Genomic DNA, 20,847 nt, shown 5'->3' on the forward strand with positions numbered 1-20,847 from the left:
GTGAAGGTATGCTGGCTTGAGGACACTTTTCTGCTAATTTCATTTTCAGGCTATTGACCACGTACATAATTCTACAGCTCTGAAATTGCAAGCAGTGCAAGGAAAAGATTGTTCAGGTTTTAAAATAATTATTGTTGTTTGAATTGTTAATGTTTTGCTTTCTCTAAATGTTTTTAAGAATCTACTTAAGTTTTATAAAATCTTTTGAAAAATCACAGAATTTTTGAGCTACTAAAATATTTAATATACTTAAAATTTTGCATATTGCCTTCATGTATCTAGACTATACAAAATACAATTACTTAAGTTTTTTACATCATTCTTGTATTACTTGTATTCTTGTATTACTTGTATTCTTGTATTACTTAGATGAACTTCACAGGTATATGTGATAATTACAGCAAATCAGAAAAGGACCAAAAAAAAATCCAAACCAATTTTGTTGGTTTAAATTAATGTCTTAATTACCTCCTGATCTGCAACTAAGAGTCAAAGTGGAGAAAATCACCTAAATTTACCCTCCCCCTTAGTCAGCGGTGAGCTTCATAGGACCCTCCCCAAACCATATAAGGCCAGGAAGAATGTGCTAAGCACTGAGTGTGCTAAGAATAAAGTTGTACTGGGATGGATAAGGTTACTTTGAACTCTATATTTCATGTTTCCTGACATACCCCCCAAAGAACTGCAATTATGCTAGCAAGGCTGTAGGAGCATTGAACAGTTCTTTCCCAGGTCTTTTGATTTTTCTTGCCTCTCCATGCATTCCTGTCCTGTTCAGAGCTGTGGTTTTTTACATTTTATTTGTGGTGTGCATGGTTCTGAGAATGTTAGAAAAACTTGCTGAAGGTTCACTCTGAGGCATGGCTATTTTTGTTAGAAGCTGATACTTTAGACTGAGCTCTAAGTGTTGCCTCTGGAAGGCCTTGGGTTGTTCTGGGAGGCTAGGATTCTGCAGAGGAAACAGACATTTCAGGGAGCATAAAAGAAGAAGGAACACAATTAGAAAAAGCAGAGGACCTCCCTCCTTCTCATTCTGCAGCTCCTGTGAGAGTCAGCAACCCAGAAGTATTATCTAAGCTGCCACAGTAAATCTTGACCTTTTAAACAGAGTATCTCTTACCATCATCATGGCCGAGATAACAGCAGAAGGTACAGTAACTATTTTCAAATATAATTAAACAAAAATGATATGTGCTTTAATAGTATAATTCAATGGCATGTCAAAATTATTTGTTGTTCTTAGCAAATAATATATTTACTCCACAATCATTTAATTTTGTTTTCTGTATTCCTTTTTACTTTTCTTTCCTGTTTTTACTTTTTTATTTTTTTAAATTTTTTTCACTTCTATAGCCTGAGTTTTTACCAGTTACTAAAGCAAGTTTTATGTATACCTCTAAAAATAACCTTAGTTTCACTTGTAGAACACCATTATTTAGGCAGCTCCATTAGGCAGATACAAACAGGGAATGTCTGAAGTTCAGGGTGCTCTGTTCTCAAGCCCTTCCTCAGAAAAAGTTTTGGTAGCCCCTTATAATTAGAAATTTACCAGAGTCAGAATAGCTTACCTTTTTTGGCCCTGGTTTTTCCATAGGGAACACAGAATATTTGTGAACTGTACATGAAGTTACTGAAGAGTAAGAGGTAAAAATCCCTCTGCTAGCCTTATTTAGGTAGACTTCTAAGGGAGTTAGTGAAAATTGTGTTGAAGTAAATATGCCGAATGTCAGCCTGCAAAAATGAAAGGCAAGTGAATCAACCAATACTTGTTCTAAAATGTGAATATTTCATGTACTTTAATATTTTGTGACCATTCATATTTAAATAACATTTTAGATGCATAAGAATATTTTATCAGCTGAAGTGAGAGGGGGGATATATTTAAAATGGAACCCTCTTTAATACTGAATATTTTAGTTTAATTTTACTCCAACATTTTTCCCACTGTTTATCTGAATTAAATAATTTAAAAAATTTAACTGTGACAAAAATACAAAAACCACTGCTTTTTAACAATCTTCTGAGAGTTATTTTTATTATTTTTCTCAAGGTTATGTGGTGTTTCAGTGCATGAAAGATGTAGTCCATTTATTGTTGTTCATACTTGTAAGAGGGTCTGCATTAAGTGCTGTAAGAAAGTGATCCCTTTCCTTCTTAAGGACTGATGTTAGGATTGTGTCAAGTAGCACGATTCTTGCTTCATGTCTGGTTAGCCACAGCAGGGAGGCAATGTGATTTTTTAATCAGCAGTTGGACTGATCTATAATTTACTTCTGGCTGCAAGTACTGCCAAAACAGGTGGCTCAGCCTGACAGCCCTAACCCAAATACTAACACTGGTTTGTTCAGATATTCTTAAGTAGGTTTATTGGAAACACTGGCTATTTTCTGCTGTTATGAGGCAAATCTGCGAAATAGCTGAATTAGCGAGATTTTTGGTCCAAAATTAATGGCAAAAAATATGACTTTCCAACCAGTCTGACTTTTCCGTCATTTAGCTTATTAAAGAAAGAAAATTAAAGACTGTAGAATGAAACAAGAGACCATAGAATAAAAGAAAATAGAGTCTGAAAATATATTTTATTTTATAGTGTTTTTACAGGAATGTTTTTACAACTGTAAGAGTGTGTGTCTTCTGTGGGGCTTTTTGTACAAAGCATAGACTTAGATGATAAGGGGCATCAGCTCCCTGGTAAGCTGACCTTCCACATGACAAGGAAATAAACTATATAATTAGTTTAGTTTAGTTTAGTTATGTTCGGCTTAGTTTTATTTTGTTTTCATGTACTTGGAATGCACTTGTAGTGACTGACTGATTTTTAAACATTGAATCCAGAAGATGGAAATTTTATTTATGGCAAAAAAGTAAGAATTCAGCCTGGAGCTAATGTTTCACTGCAGTTTGTTTTCCTCTGGGGCTGGTATGGCACTCACAGTCTGAAAGTTTAGATATAAACTTCAACCACATATAGACTGGATAAACAAAAAACTATTCAACTACTTCACACAATTTATTTTGTTTTCCATAATGTCTCCCAGCCCATGATTTGCTGGGTTTTTCATGACTTTGCTAGGCCTAAACCCCTTGCTCCTTGCCATAGGTATTTATAACTCTTTTTTTTTTTTTTTTTTTTTTTTTTTTTTCCACTGCCAGTCACAGAGGCAGACTCTAGGCTCCTTGCCTTTTGGGGTGCCCTGCTGACACCCCAGAGCAGGGCACAGCAGCAATGCAGGCACTGCCACAGCCAGTGCAGCTACTGGTTTAGAGAGATTGCCCAGGCATGGCAGGGTGTCCTGGTGCACATCTCAGGGCTCTCCTTCTGGCAGTCTGTGTCAGGACAATGATCTATTCAGAGATGAACAGGGGCAATGGGAATTCTTTCAGGTCAGCATCATGGTAATGACTATAAGATTAGGGTACTTAAATATGTAGCCAATAAGCAATTACCCTGCACTGTCTACTTGCACCAAAACCCTACTACTACTTATTCTTTTACACAGCAACAAATTTTTAGTTGCGGAAATACTGGTGACATGTACACTGTGAAAGACAAAATGAGATCCCTGAAGACAGCAATTCATAAAAGTCCTTTGAAAGTTGGCAGGACCTATGTCGCTAGCTGTCAAGTATTTAGAGGATTCCAAAGGATTATCTTCTGCATTCTCATATTACATGTCATTGCGATCACAGAAATGTACTATTAAAAAGTGGAAGTCCTTAAAATTGTATTAAAAGAAAGTACAAAGACTCAGTACAGAGACTGAGTACTCTGTCTTTGCTGTACTCTCAGGATCTAATGTTAATATTAGTATTAGTAATATTACTACAATGAATAATAATTATTGCTCTTGTCATTATTACATTTAAGCAGTTACTGAGTATTCTTGCAGCAGCCAGGATCTTTACTTCAGACTTTACTTCACTTAAGACTTTAAAAAGCCATGGGTCTCTTACTATGCTACTCCATGTGTCTATGAGTGCAGGGATTGGACTGGACTCAGCCGCAACTGGAGCTGGAGCTGCCACCACCAAAGAAGAAAAGGCTGACACCTCTGAGAAATGGCTTCTGCCAATGTACAGCTTAATCTGTCTGTGCACAGCAGCTCCAGCACCAGCCCTATAGCTGGTCCTTTCCAGCCCAGCCTCCTGCAGGTCACGGTGCAAGGTTGATGGCCATCCCCTGACACTTTATCCTCCCACACAGGGAAGAATGAACAGAGACTCAGCTCTGCTTGCTGCAATGCTCTGGAGACTGTGCACTGATCTAATCCAGGGAAGTGAGGAGAGGAGAAAGACAAGGTTTCTGTGCCAGCTGTTTGTCTGCCACAACTTATTTCCCCAGTGGAGCAAGAGAGAAGCAGGAGTCAAATAGAAATGTGACAATGAGTCACAGTTTGGTCCTTATTTTGCTGCTGAGAGCTGTGAAGCTACATATTTCCCCTGTCTGGGAGCAGGCTGCAAGGAGACAGGCTAGCCCAAAGGCTACACATGGCTTGTCAGTGATAAAATCAAAATTAGCTTCTACATTTCAGCCCTTTTCTCAGGCTATTGGATAACTATGAAAGTTTTAAGATTTAAACCATTTCAAAAGGCAAAAAGATGTGTATGCTTGAAAATTAACAGATATGAAACAGCTAATGTATGAGAAATAACACACAAGAGCCAGAGGGTAAAATCCCAATTATTTCATGAATGCAATGGTCAGAAGCTAACAGAGGTATTCAATTGGCAAATTGTTTAATGAAGGCACACTAGAGGCAAGAGAGCTACTTCTCATGATAATTCACGGGTTGCAGCTAGAGGTGCCAGTTGTGCTGACTGCAACGGGGCCTAGATGAATAAATTGGATTAGATGATTCATTTTGATGGCTAAAGGCATAAAAGATGTTTCTTACCCTCCAGTTAGACTGCTGTTTATGCTTGGAGCTAGGATGCTTCTATAGAATCTATTTGCATCTAGAAAATTTTCAAAATTAAAAGATATCTTCTTTTTCTGCCTTTCAATGTTGAAGAGGAAGAAGATAGTAAACTTGTTACAGCAGGGTAAGGAAAATACAACAATTTTAGCTATGATTTTTTGAAGTAATCTGTCCTTGTTCAGAACCTCCAGGTAAAATCAACAGCCTTAATCACACAAAGTGAAAAGAAAAAGTCAGAAACTCCAAGTCTGCCTGTAAAAAAGTCTTTGTGGGGAACAGAAGCTCCAAATTCTTACTGAAATTTCTTAAAAATTATATTCCCTCATGACTGTGGACCTGTACAACCGTGCTGGTTAGTTTGGCTTCAGCCTTGGTGTTTTCTCATAGCCTGTTGAGGCCAAATTGGTTAGCTTGACTTTTAGGTTTAAGGATTTGTGGACAACGCTGCACAAAGCTGATGCTGTATTTATGTGCCTTCAGTTGGTACAAGGCAACACTTACATATAATTCATTAGATAGCCCCATAAAGAGTCAGGAGCTTAGCTCTGGGCAGCAGGAAGATAGAAAACCTGTAAACCAGAGGGCCAAGCTAATGCATTGTGTTAGTACACAGCAGGCTAAAATTGTGTGTGTGTACATTTAGCTCCCGTTTACTTGCAGGCAAACAGCTGGACTGTAGATCTGAATATTTATTAACTTTTTTTTCAAAAGAACCCTGTGATCTTAAGTATTTGCAACATATTTTAATGTTTCTTATATGATGAGAAATGTTTTTAAAATCCTACTAGTGTTTTCAAGTTATTGGGAAGATCAGTTACCACTGGCTTAAAACTGAAATCAGTGCAACTACGTACATTTTCAGAAGTCCCAATCTACAGTTTCAGAGACCTAAACTTTGAAAACAAATCTAGTCCAGAAATATTTTGAGTATTTTTACCCACTGCCTACAATATATATACTGAGTAAGAGGTAGATTCCGTCTGTTCTTACTCTCGGTTCTGGAAAGCAGAAACTGTTTTACTTTAAAATATTTCATAATACAGGTCTGACTTCAGTTCAGGATGTACTGAAAAAAAGAGAAACATACCAGAGCTACCCTATTTGAAGCAAGTTATCCATTTACAGAAATGAAAACCTTTTTCCTTTCTGATGCTGAGTTACTGGTTTCCTTCTGCTCAAAAAGATTGAACGAGTGCAAATTACTCATTTTAGTAGCTAAACCATATTACAGTAGCAGACAGTGAGTTGCTTTAAATCCAAATGATTGAAAAGACTTTTAGGTCATTGATTTTAATAATGCTTTAAATCAACAAACAATAAACCTGAATTTCAAAATAACGATTTTCAAGTTTTTTACGTATGTCATCTATCATTCTTTTTCCCAAAAGAGACTAATATGGCAACTGAATACAACCCTTCTCACTAAATTTGTGTCTTTTACAAAGAAAGATAACCTAAATATATGTTTAATTTAAAAAAATCGATATTTTGGGAGTCATTTATCCAGATTCTTAGGTTTTTCATGTTGTTTTTTTGGGGGGGAGTTTTGAAGCTAGAGGATATTAAATGGTGCATTTCTCTTTTGCTAGGTAATAGTTTCATTTTTACTTGTAGTTTCTGTTAAGCTTCATTAGGATGGGAATTGTAATTCAATTAAAATGGTACAAAATCAGCATTTAAAAAAATTTTTGTGTGTGTACATTTGCATACTGGTTAAATACAAAAAGTCCATATTAAATATAATTTGTTTTGATAAGTTAAATGATTTATTAAACAAATATAGTGCTATTTCTAATTTAGGTCCTGGCCACTGTATCCTACAAGAATATATAACTGATAGAGCTATTTTTTTTCATGTAATGTTATTTCAAATGTTAAGGAAAGAAAAAATATTTCCCACTTATTAAAAAAAAATCCTTATTAGTCCTTGATAGAAATAAGACAATAATTGATTTAAAATAGTGAAATAAATTGAAATTAGGTATATATTCTTTGCATTTGCAAACTGGCTATAATCTCAAAAAAAGGCTGCCTTAATTTGACTGCATCTGCTCAGTCGGTGGTTTCCAACAATTCAGTGATTTCTTTAACTCTTCACAACTGTAATGGCTTTATCATAGCTTTTTTTTTGTTTTAAATAAACGCAATTTCTATAAATAGCAATATAAAATTGTAGTATTGTAGAATTGTAGTATTAGCACAGGGTTTTCTTAAATTCCTTTTTAACTTTAAAGGGCATTTTTTTTAAAATGACATTTATAGAAAATTTTAGTTTATGATTCAAAAAGCATCAACAATTATACTCCCTGCCTATATTCCCCCACTGCAACCTCATTTTAGTGGGTCTTAGAAAGGAGGATTGTTGAGCAGTAATGTTGAAATATCTTCAGAGAAGTGTAAAAGATGAACAGAGTTTTTTACTGATTTAAAACCAAACAAAGGTATGGTGAAAGAGGATTTGCAGAGACAGGCAGGCTTCCTACCCTAACTGCTTTACACTGACAGATCAGACTGGTCATACAGTATATGAAGTATATCAGCAAGATAAGTAAGATATAAAGTCACTGCATCTAAATACTTAAAGCTATGGACAACTGTGCTTATTATCCATATGATCCCATTCTCTTGTCAACTTTAAACATTTTTTTAAAATATTTAATATTTTAGTTATATCCCTGTCCTTTATATAGTGTGTCTTTATTGCATTGAAACAGATCATTCAGACTTTAGATTCCTGAGTGGGAGTGTGTTTAAGCTGTATGTGGTCAAAAGGGACCAACAAGATTTAGCTTCTGTTTTTTTTTCCTAATATGTGCCTACAGCACAGTTGATTTATGTAAGAAAGTCTATTTCAGGAATTGCAAAGCAAGTACATGGCTACCAAATCTTTGACTAATGGAAGAAATAGTGACACCAATAGGTAGCAGAAATACCAGATGACACTGCTGATGCATCTTGTTCTGTCCCATCTTCTGTCCTTTACTTCATAGCCTCTGATGCTTTTTTATTCCTCTGCTCTAAATGCAAAATTTAATAAGAAGAACATCATAATGCACATCGTAAGCAGCTACATTGATCTTTAGAGTCATTATATTTTGAGTAAAAGAGATGAGCTAACAAAACAGGTCATGCAATGTAGAGGAGGCTAAATGGAAAAAAAACCATAGGAGGAAATTATTTTAATTTTTTAAAATTTTTTTCTTTTAGCTCAAATGGTCCATATGCTAAAACTTACCTATGTTATACCTTCACTCAAATCAATTCAGTTGCTCAAAATCATAGCCAGTGCTTTATCCTTACAAATCAGAAAGAAAAAGCTCTGGTTTTAAGGCTTGAATAAGCCTCACTTGAGTCCAGGGGCAGATTTGACCTTATTTTAGAAGTCTGAGAGCGCAATATGATCTTGTATCTGGTCTAGAAGTTCTGCTTTCGCCATGCAAAAGCATTTACCATAAGAAAGGAAAATATTAAATGCCAGGCACAGAAAAACTTTCTCACTGGAGAAGTCTCCTCTTTCTATCTTCAAAGATACTTTTAAAAAATCCTTTACAAATATGTAATGAGTAAAGACCTGCTACATCCTGTTAGTGCTTATGTTCTCACAACTTCAAAAGTATCTCTGTACCTTTGCCTGGAGTCAAATTGTCAAAGGCACAATGAATCTAAACCTTTGTAGTCTCCTTTGCTATGTAAATGAACTCAATTTTTTCCTATATTCCATTATGTAGATTTAAGTTGTGGTTCTCTATGCATGTCAGGAAGGCTAAATCTTGTTTCAGTCTTTGCTGAGAGGCTATTCACAATTGACACAATTACCATAAATATAGTTTTCTGGTAACTATTTTACTGTTTTTAGAGGCATAATTTAATGTTATTTTGCATTGACTTTTTCATCCTATAGCAGGCAGGATGTTAATTTTGACTTCAGGTCTATCCATGCAACTCTTACTGAAGTGAGCTGTATTAGTACATGAACACATCTTGTGTAGGATGCACGTTATTACCCCACAGAGGTGATAACCCATGTATATGGTTCAGGTTATATACATTTAATAGTTTGTAAACACAATATTTTAACTGTAACTGCAACATAAATTTAGTATAATTTCAGTGGCTTTTCTAAGGAAAACTTTAAAATTCTCTATTTCCTAGAAGTTTTTTGCATCACTATTCAGGATAGGAGTGAGAATTTTACAGGGAGCCATCCAAAGTTAGACTCACGCTTTTATATATTTACTGTTGATTTCGTTTGTTCGGGTTTTTTTGGTTTTTTGGTTGTTTTTTTTACAAGGAGTGTTAGTATAAAGTATTATAGCAAAAAATCTGTGGTAGGGTTGGAATGTGAACCGTGCCTGTCTGGGACAGTTACATGACTAGATGGCTGACTGCATCCTTTGAGCTGGAGCAGAACCACTACTAATTTACTCTAAATTTATCTCGCAACTGAATAAGTCAATGAAGATGTTATTTTGCAGTAGAAAGTGAATTCTGAAAACATAATTTTTTGCTGATTCAGAAATGGAGGGGCACAAAATAATTTTCTTTTTTTTTTATCCCTAAATATGTTTGATAAAGTTTTTAGTTTAGTAAAAGGCATCTCAACTTAAAACTAAATACAAGCATTCTCTTTCCCAGTAAGAAAAAAAATCCCCCATTATCAGATAGCCAAGCAGAATTAATCCATATGAGATACATTTCTCCTAAAATGCATCTCTTGTTCTAACATTGTGATTTTTATTGATTCCATAGAAGCCACATGAAATTCTCTGGAGAATGTAATGCTCCACTCTGTTGTTAGCAGATGTAGGTGAAGTGATGAATTTCCAGACGAGTAGAAGTGAAAACTCTCCCAACTTTCTCTCTCTCTTTCTTCGCCTTCCAGAAATAAGTGCAGTGTGTCCCTCTGCTCCGATACACAGCTCGGTGCCTATTCCTTTCATTTACCACGAGGGAGATATCCATAGATTTTGTAATACAACTTGATTGTATTTTGCCTGCAAGTTCCTACTGAAGTGTCCAGTGATTTATTTTTTTCCTTATATAGAGCTCACGTAAGAACATTCACAAAGGAAACTGCTAGGTCACTGTTACTCTGGAAAGAAAGGAACTAATGTGGAAAATAACTACAAAATATATGAGAATGCAATTTTGGGAAATCTTGGCAAGGTCAGCTACAAATATTGGTGAAGTTTCAGCATACACTTAAAATTAAAATTAAATGTGAATTAAAGTGTGCATATGCAAATATTAGTGCACCAGGAAGGGGAATCAGCAATTTTGCCAGAGTTAGTGAATTATGATTATTTTAACTATACAGAGAAAACAGTGATGAGAACTAGGATTTTCTCATAAAAACTAATTAGTAGAAAATTCCTTTTAAGCATATTTGCCATCAGGATAGGCAAATGCATTTCACACTGTGAATGCTAAGGGCAGTTTCATAAAAGGGAAAGTTAGTCAGTTGTAAAACTAAATTTTACAACAGTGTTGCTACCCACTGTTTTCTTGTGTCATTCTAAGCATAGATGAGAAATAATGCCACATCTGTGGAGGTTGTCAGGACTATAAAGTGGCACTGGATCTAAATTTTTTTCCCTGTGGTAATGCTTAGGTCAGGGCTACATTGCTCTAATGACTTTACTTCATGCCTCTGGAAACAGTCTCTATGCTAGAATCCTAAAATAATTTAAAGATTCTTTGATTTCCTTAATATGTTTCACAATAAAATCTTTTTGGTAATAATTTTAAGCTCCAATGTGCTAGTAAAGTGCATATTAAACTACACAACTGTCTGAAAGCACCCTTCCTTGCCTCTGGAAAAGGAAGCTCTGGGGAGTCCTGATCTCTCTCTTCATGAAAGGAAGTTGTAGTCATGGGGATCAGCCTCTTCTCCCAGGCAACAAGTGACAGGACAAGAGGACACAGCCTCTAGCCTCTGCACCAGCAGAGGTACAGGCTGACTTCATGGAAAGGACTGGAATGAACTGCCCAGGGAGGTGGTAGAGTCTATCCCTGGAGATGTTCAAGAACCACCTTGACATGGCAACCAGTGCTATGGTCTAGTTGGCAAAGTGGGGAACAGTCAAAGTTTGAACACAATGATCTCAGAGATCTTAATCCTAAATGAACCTGTGATTCTGTGATTAAATTCTGGAGAATAGTTTTAAGTGCTTCCTTGTGCTGTTCTGATATATAAATAATGCTTTTCCCCTTGATGACTGGGTTTCATGAGAAACACAAAGAAGAAGAAAAGTGATTACTATACTCTTCATTCTCCTGGACATGGCCACATCTGGCAGGCTTCAGGACTTTGAGATTCCTCACTGCTCCCTGTCAGAGCCATTTGCAGTGGGAAGCCTCTCCTTCCAGGGCTGGATGGCTGCAGTGGTCCCACATCCCCAGGTGCAAGGAAGCAGGCAACTGAGCCAGTGTTCCCCACAGGCACACACCTCTCCAACCCACCTTCATGCCTCACTTTTCCCCCCTTTTGTACTCCCATTATTCATCCTGTCTATTAAATTATGCTACTTCAAGTAGAACAAGAAGCACAGTACTTCTTAGCCCTTGTGGTTACAGTGCTTTTGAGTGTTATTGAGTTTATTCTCAAATATCAGAAATCTTCATATTCTGAAATAATTTTTCAGTATAGCAGAAATTTGTCTTAGATACTGCTAAATTTATATAAAATTTCATCTAAATTTCTTCATTTTTCTTTCTGTGGTACTGAGACACTCAGACCTGTGAATGCAGAATATTTATTTGCAAATATCATGAAGTTGTAATCATTGATTCCTTGTATCTGCAGACTCTGCCACTTTTCCCTCTGTTCTTTCATCAAGCTGTTTACATATTCTTGGCATTTCTCAAATGTGAATACAGTTTTAACTTCCAGATGCTCCATCTTCCCCTGAAAACACCCAGGTAGGCAGATATGAATTACATCTTCTTTTGAAAACAGATGTACATTGGTTACATTGGAGCAATTCCAATGTCGGTCTTGTCCCACTGGAGGAAGCAGCTGTTCTTCAGGTGAAGCTATTTAAGAACAAAAAAGCACCTTATAATATGTGTCTGTTTTTTAGCCCAGAAATCTAATTTTTAGCCAATTCTACATCTCTCTGTTTTTCTATGTTTATGCAAATAAGCAGGAAGGGAGACCTTTCCCCTTCTGTACGATGTCTGCACAATATTCTGCAGAAGTCTGAATTCCTGGTCTTGTGGGCACATAGGACATAAAAAATAGTTATGATTAATATTAGATTCTTGTATTAAAGATTAGAAACAAATGGTGGAATAATAGCTTGTAAGTCCTTAAAAAATTCTCTGGATTTTCTTCCCACCCTGACTACTCATTTTCTCAGTTACCTGGTGAACAGCTTGTAGTTTGCTATGTAATATGGAAATCAGTCTCTAATCTGCCAAAAAAAACAACCAGGCAACCAACCAACCAACCAACCAACACACCAACCAACCAATCCAAGAAACACCAATAGGTTTCTTCTTTTGCACAAGAGTAGGTATCAAAACAAAGAAAATAAATATGAAGTATGCTAAAAAAAAAATGAGTGTTTACAAAAGTCTGTGAAATCCTGATTGTGCACAGTGTTCTTCTTTCTGTTCTCATCTTTGAATGCAAGCAATACCAAAGCCCCTTCTCTTTTAGGGTGTACTTAAGTAAATATAAATCAAGCATAAGCTACATTAACCCACTGTAAATGAGAATATGCTGTGTATTTTGCAGACAGAGAAATGAAACTGATGAAATCTTTACTCTTCATGCACTTCACTGAAAGCTGCACCTGGTCTTAAAATTTAGATTGAAGAAACACGTAAACTTCAGTGTATTTTTGAAAGTATGTTTTAATCTTATAGTTGTCTCAGTAGTTTCCTCACCAAAACAATTTTCTTTTTTCAGTTGTCTCTAAGGAATATAGAAGTGAGACCACCTTCCCATAGATTGAACTGGTTCAAGTTAGTGGGAATGAAAATTCAGCTAATATTTTCAACTTTCACAGAATGCATTCTCTATATTCCAATTCTCGAAAATAACATTCAAAGTTTTCCCTATCTTAGTCTTAGTTTTATTCCACTTTTGGTGTTTATTGTAAACTCTTTTACATTTGCCAACTCATTGAATATTTCCAGCCAGTGCCTTTGAAATAACCTTTGTCACTATTACTAATAACAAAATCCATGTTGTCTTTAAGGTTTTTAGAGAGAATAATTTCTCTAATGTTCCCTTTACCTAATTATATAAGTCTTCAAAAAGAAGATGCATTTACATGGGCCTTTAAGGAATGTTGTCTGCATGAAATTTGCTAAAACTTTGAATTTGGTTTTGGAAAATAAAAGATCCACCTGTTTTCAGCCACAGTCAGGATTATTGACGTAAGCTTTCAATCTCTCCACTTCTTTCATGCCTTTCATTATTTTAATTGAAAGAATCAAGGTTTCCTGCCACATTAAATATAGAAACATTACCTTTTATTCTCACAGTGATTGAAGAGTGTATTTTCAATAACTTTGAATAGAACTGGAACTGTAGTGGTGTCTCATCAGCCGAAAAAGAGAAGTGCATATTCTATGTGAAAAAGCACATATTTTGAGTCATTTATTACCATTTAGTACCTTTCTGATTTACTTTTGGTTGAAAAAACATAACTTTTGTTTTAGTTTTACAACTTGCTTAAATGCCAGGGTAGCAAAGAGGGAAGATAAGGAAATAATAAATTATTTTATTCTTCAGTGATTTTATAACCAGAATTTAATGAACACTTTTTTTGGGTATAGATATGAATAATGTGAACTTCCAAACATATAGACTATTAGCTTTCTGTGGATCTCTTGTACAAATATCACTTTCATGGCTTGTATGCGTCTGAAGGTATCATCAGAATTTATTGTGTATAAAAGTTCTGCCAAAATTTCCACTATATGACTGTGCAAATGTTTCAGCACTCTAACTCTTTTTAATCTATACTTCTTTCTGAAAAAAACTATCTCCTGACTAAAGGTGATATGAATTGAAGTATTTTTGGACAGAAATACCCTGTGCATGATTCAAATTATGACAATATTTTTCCATGACAAATAGATCTTACTCTTGCTCCTACATGAAGACTTTTTATCAACATTTTCAATACTTGATCATGAGAATCATGACTTTAACAAGACCTTGAGGTCTAATGATCTTCTATGTCCATTTGTGCAGGGTTTTACTAGGGAATAGCACCCTTTGAAGAATAAATATCAAAGTGACTCTCATGTCGTAGTGTTCCATGTCTGAACATTTGGAAATTATGACCACCTAACCTATGCCTGCCTATTTGGGATCAGGGAAAACTTTACAGTTCCCTCTTATAACACATATCTTATGGATGTCCCTTAAAAACTACTACTGCTCCTGCCCTGACCAACAAGATGAATAAACATAAAATGTTGATCTGGACTGTTGGTCAGGCTCAGTTGTATGTGAGACTGATGTCTTATTGTCACACTTTCCAATGATGTAAGAACCCTAAAGACACTTTAGCTTTTCTCCACTTACCTGTGAGAAGTACCCTGCCTGCTCAGGTCCTGAGGAGTGCACAGGAGGCTGTGCAAGACGTAAGTAAAGTTCTTTAAGATCACCCTGTACAGTTTATTTCACACTTCCTATGTCACATTTGGCCTACGGTCTAAATAAAGCACTATCTTAAGCAAACAAAAACCCAAACAAACAAACAAACAAACCCACCAAACCAAAAAACCACAAACCAAATCAGGAAAAACAGCAAGTATAGTACAATGTCTTAAGGCCTTCTTTTATTTTATATTGTGAATGCTATTAATTATTACTAATTCAATTTTATTAAATACATCTTGTGTCTATTCTTGCCTTCCACTGTAAAAATTTAATAGCATTGTGAATGTATTGTAGTTCTGGGAGCATGGATTGTGTTAGTGAGTGAAAGATCATCAGTTACATGACCATAAGAATACGGTCATAAGTAAATGTAAGCTGCAAGGCTTACATATTGACTCTAAAGTAAGTGTTCATTTTCAATAGATTTCATTTTTTATTTATTAGCACTTACATAATTACAGCTGAAGCTGCACTCTATTGGTATAATAGGAAAGGAAATTAATAAAGAAAGGTTAGATGATGAATAGGCCTTTGACTAGAATATAACAGCCAACAAAATCTTGCAAACATGTAGGCAGGATAACTAAGTAACTCTCAAAAGCTTTATTAAAAATTTAGAACGGACCATCAACTTCTACTGCAGAGGGCATCTCTAAGTCTTTTCATTATACTGGCAAAGTTATGAGTTGAAACTGCTATATTAATACTAAAGAAATATCACACAATTTCTTTAAAGTTTCCTGAAATTAGACGGTAACAGTAGCTTAAGTGTTCTTAAAATCCAAGAAGGAAATGTTCAAGAACATTATACATATGCTGAATGTGTATAAAAAGCTTACAAAAATGGCTGAAGAAGACAAACAACTATACTCATGGGAAGCCTGTGTTATGTTTATGTAGAGGAGAAGTAAGCCAGAAGTTAGGAGATTCCCATTTCTTCTTTTCTTCAGAATGAAAATAATCTGACCTTGCATCAGCATATGAACTGGAGGGAAGATAAATATTACAAGACTAGGGACAAATAAATTCATATTTAAAGATCTATAAAAATACACAAAATTCCACAATTTTAATATGACTTGAGACTATGTGAAGATCTAGTAAATAAGAGAACATTGCATTTATATGGACATGCTTGAGTGTAATTAGAAAACTTGTGAACACAGGACAGGGTGTTTGGGAAGCAATACCAGCTCCCATGTCTATTTCATCCATATGAAACAAAAGGGATTTTCTGTTGGATGGAAAACATTGAGACAAATTTAGGACAAGCATGCATAAATACCCTTCTCATGACTGAGCTTCAGGCACAGGTATGCAACTTTGTTCTTGCCTCCTCCTACCCCACCAGCAGTTGGACAGCAAAGCACAAAATAATGAAGGTCAAGGCAAGATGCCAGGAACATTATAGAGGTCCTGCAAGTGCCTGGTGTTCTCACAAGGCTCTCAGGCTGGGTGGAAACTTTGCAGCACCTGCTGTTACTGTGGGCTAGGAATACTGGAGCTGTAAGGATCTGCTCTGCAGAGAATGTGGGGAGGTGTTACAGCTCGTGAAGCATAGCTGAATGTTTTTGTGATGACTTTGTGCATGTTTACAGCAGATGCTAAAGATTAGTTGATTTAGAATCCATGGGAGGTAATAAGGAAACTATCATTCCAACTAGGTCAAAATTTTCCTTGATGTAGCTCACTTTCAGTTCCAGTTAGCAATAATAATATTGAGGTGCCACCTCAAGATGGTGGCTGCTTTTTAACTTGAAATAAAATATTTTGAACTGTACTGAAGCAAAGCTTTCGGGGTTTATTATGTCATTAAAATAAGTGGAATGGTTTTCTTCTAAAATGTGTCACTGTGCTTTGAGTGCTGAAGTCTTCTTATATGTCAATTAGTCTTCCACTGCCAAATTAGGCTGAACCCTATGTCCAACATTATAAAGCAGATACAGGAACTGCGAGAGGCTATGAAGTTCAGAAAAATTCACATTCCAAAAATATAAGGAAATGGATTCTGCATCCGTACATAGGGCAGAGAGTTGCCCAGAAAGAGGAACTCAGACATTTCAACACTTTTGTTTCAATTTTATGCCAATGTTGACTAGAAAAGTGCAATGAGAGTCAGTTAAAATTAATGATAAAATTGCAACGTTCTAGGCTGCTGAAGAGCAGACCTTATGCCGAAGCACAGACCTTATGAGGATCCTGGAGGGTTATCTGAGGAAGATGGGGGTTATTTAGCCTGGAGAAAAGTAGGCTCAGGGCAGACCTTTTTGCTCTCTACAACCACCTGAAAGGAGGCTGTAGCCAGGTGGGGTTTGGTCTCTTCTCCCAGGTAAAAAGCAATGTGATGAGAGGAAATGGCCTTAAGCTTTGCCAGATGAGATTTAGGTTGGGTATTAGGAAAAAAATTAAGCATGGAAAGAAGGTTTAAGAACTGGAACAGGCTGCCCAGAGGAATGGTGGAAGTCTTTAAAAGATGTGGCACTGGAGACCATAGTCTAGTGCTCGGAGTTAACAGTTGGGATCTGGATAATCTTAAAGGTCTTTTCCAACCTAAAGGATTCTCTGACTCTATGCTCTGCCCAAGAGTGTGTAGTTTGAATTTCTCTTCTAGAATTTGGAACCTTATTCTGAGATAATTTTACAAATATATCTCTCAGCAGACAGTAATTTTTACTTCACATATATAACTAACGCATAGATTTATAATTAATGTATTCTTCCTGGTCTGGATTATATGTTTAGAAGCTTAATGTAAGTAGGGTAAAGAAATATTATAGATATACTCTATATAGATAGATTTTTAAAATAAAACAATTTAAAAACACTGTGAAAATTAGCAATATTATCTGTTCTCTGGACTTACGTATGGGTACAAAACATGCATTAATAGACTCATTTGTTGGTAATTTAGTTGTGGCTGAAACTCAGGTGTTGCTAACAATTTCTAAAACCTAGTCATGACCTCTTTCTGCAGGCAGGTGTTGATTAATTCAGGCTGGCAGGAGGAAGGATGCAGAGAATGGATACAGTTACTGAATGAATTATGTTTTTTCCTCAGGTAGCCTTCAAATAATCCTAAATCTTGTTTTTTTCAGTGAATACATGAGGTTCCACAAAAACATCTACATAGAAAAATAGAAAAGGTACCCAGGGCTCTGTACCTGTATGTGGATATTATGTAGTGATTTTTCTCATCAAACTTATATTTTTCACACATTCCAAAACTTAGTCAGAGTGCAATCCTAAAGAATATTGATTAAGATATGGCTAAATTATGGTAGCTGGTTCAGGATTGGGTCTCAAGAGTCTCAAAAATATCCCATTTTTCCAGATTACTTAATATTGATTTAAAATAAAGTTTTCTTCTAAGGTGTGATCATATGGTATACAATTGTATTAAAGAAATCTTTGTAAAATAGTGCACAGATTTCTCAGCTCTTGAGAATTTCAGAATATATGTTAGATGACAGGTGTGCTGTGAATATGAACCCTCAACAAAGATAAACTGTTCTCACCGTGGCAACATATTTTACATGTCTCGGCTGCTCTTAGAGATCATGCCTTTTTCCAAGTAAAGAGTAGAGATTAACAATATTATTAGTTAATAGTCTATCAAGGTTAAACTTCCACTTCAAATTACAATTTTAGGAATTGTTGTTGCAAAAAGAAAATGGTGAAACACATCATTAATTTTTCCCTAAACCCTGAATTCTATCAATCTGTGTCAGTTTAAGTTCCCTCTTGTGCACTAAAATTGAAAGGATATTTTCCAAAGGATTCTTTCAGACCAAAAACAGAAGAAAAGAAAAACCCAAATCCAAAGCCTGCAGAACTGTTTCTATAATGATTACCACTGCTTCCTAGAATTTTATTTTTATGGGAACACACTGAATACAAAGAGTATATCAGAAGTAATTTTGGGTTTATGTTTTGATAGGGAAATCTTTTTAAAAGCAAGTTTCAGAAAACCTAATTTCCCTAGTATTTTAGGTGCCTATATAGTGGGTTTGCCTTCAGCTATTCTGCAAGTATACAGATGGAGTACTCCTGTATTTATTTGAAAATAACTTCCTGACAGAAGATAGACCTTGGTTCATCTGTTTCCTATAGCTAACTACTGTTTCTTGAGAAATTTAGTATACCATTTTGTAAGCCACTTTTCTTCAGCAGCTCGCTTTCAGTTTTTTCTCTCAGAGAGGATGACCTGTAATGTAGTTACAAATTGCCATTTACAAGTGAGATCTAACAGTGACATAGACGGTTAACTTGCCGCAAGCACTTATTTTAGTTTTCCCCTTCTGTCAGATGAAAATTTTTTGCTCCAATTTTTAACAAAGTTTTCTCCCAATCTCTCTCTCTTTTTCTCTCTCTATATATATGTGTATACATGTACTGCATAACTTAGTATTGCAATTTCTGTTTTTTACCAAAAATACCTTTATCTTCTGTCTCTGGTAAATGACCTGCAACCAAGTTTCTTCAATTTGACTTATGAGTATATACATTCAAGTTATGCATGCGGTGAACTCCATATTTTAGTGCTATAGTGACTGGGTAGCTCCATATGGAAGACTTGTCAGACTTTCACCATAACTTGCAGAGAGTATAGTAAATTGTTGTTGGAACCACTTTTGTTTTCAGACAAAAACTACTTTTGCTTTCATGCCAGTCCATTAAGACATATAAAATTGGTCCAACCTTCATGTTAGCTTGGAATAAAAGAAATCAAGCAAATAATCATGTTAACCATTCATCAATACCCTTATTTGAGAGAAAATGGTAGTTCTGTCAGAGGAAGCATAGACCTGGAGCTGTCTTTACAGAGTTTCTTTATACTGGTAGACTTGTCCAGAGTGAAGACAGGTGGGGGGCACCTACTAAAGACAAGTGTTTGGAACCTGGTATTTATTCTAGAAACTTTCATTATTTATCAGGACTATCATCATTTTACAGATGAGAACAGATTAATTGTTATTCAACAATAAAAAATAAGTAAATGCATTTTTTTCTAGTCCTTTTTGAATGTTTCAAGGATGTGTAGAGTTGAGTTTCCAAAATCTAATAACCAGGGGACTGCACACAGTGCTCTTGCTTCAGAAGGTCTACTGCTATTTAGAGATAAATGGCAATCGTTTTTCTCCAACTTTCATTTTGACATTTTAAAAGATAAGATGTACCTCTCAGCTTATATCAGCTGAGAAGTGTCTAAATATCCTTTTGGCATCTCTTTCTGAAATGTCAGATTGCTAAGATGAACGGGAAGGTAAAACTTTTTACTGTTTCAGAGCACCAATTTACTTCCAAAGAAAGGAAGGTATTACTACTGATCAATAAAAAATTCAGATGTGGGACCAAACAAATAGTGCATTTTGCAGGCTGCTGCTAGTTTAGGATTGAGTGTTCAGTTGCATTCTTATCTGCATACTGAGAAGCTGGAAATGAAGCACTTGATTTTTTAAAAAATCACATTTCAAAAACAATGTAAGAAACATATCAAATTGAAGAGATACAAAAATGTAAATTTCTAACTTTCAGATCATGAAAAGGGGAAATCTGGTGCCTTTTGGAAAGGAAGCAGCTCAGTGTCCCTTTTCCATATCTTAGTATCTAGTTTAAACTGAAGTAAATGATATTTCTCTTGTTCTTATAAACTGCACGTCCTCCAGCTTTGATTTTATAAAATAGTTTATCCTATTTTTTATTATTATTATTATTCACTACTGTTGTCTGCTAGTTTCTCAAGAAATTATTGCAAAAATGATATAGTTGTAATTAAAATCTGTAAAATTTCTCGATAAAACAATCTTTTAAACCTGGTCCTTAGGTCTTCCCTTACTATTATTTCTAAAATAATTTCAGGTATGAATTATTGTAGATAGATTAACAATACAATCAGTAATAAAAGACTAAGAGCACAGATCTTTGAACCACTGCCAATGCCTTCTCTGTCTGAGGTACTTGAATAATTAGAATAATGTAAAAGCTTGCTGAAATACATATGCACACAGGAAACAATCCCACAGAACAGAAGATTAAAGTATATGTCAGCCTAATGTTCTTTATAAGCAAGTTTGGAGTGAAAACATTTTTATATTTCTTATATACTTTTTATACTTCTTTGCTAAGTTATGAGACAAGATTTCTTCTGCTTAATTTGAATTGTCAACCAACGCTCTACTAGAGTATGAAATTCAAACATATAAGGAAAGACTAAAATTCAGCTCCAAATCTCTGAAGTTCAACTTTTAATGTGTTTTAGGACTCATCTTTTATAAACTTTCAATGGGATCTGGGCACCTAAAG

General features: G+C 35.3%; 1 protein-coding gene across 1 annotated transcript in view; it reads left to right on the plus strand.

Moving 5' to 3' along the window:
• Positions 1–949: 949 nt before the first annotated feature.
• TRDN (triadin) overlaps positions 950–20,847 on the plus strand; it is a 219,772-nt gene continuing 199,874 nt past the window's right edge. The window contains exon 1 of the mRNA XM_042779095.1: positions 950–1,149. Coding sequence (XP_042635029.1) covers positions 1,128–1,149 — 22 coding nt within the window. The 5' untranslated portion in view covers positions 950–1,127. The remainder of the gene's footprint in view (positions 1,150–20,847) is intronic.

Source organism: Catharus ustulatus, chromosome 3 (assembly GCF_009819885.2).
Source record: "Catharus ustulatus isolate bCatUst1 chromosome 3, bCatUst1.pri.v2, whole genome shotgun sequence".
Taxonomy (NCBI): Eukaryota; Metazoa; Chordata; class Aves; order Passeriformes; family Turdidae; genus Catharus; species Catharus ustulatus.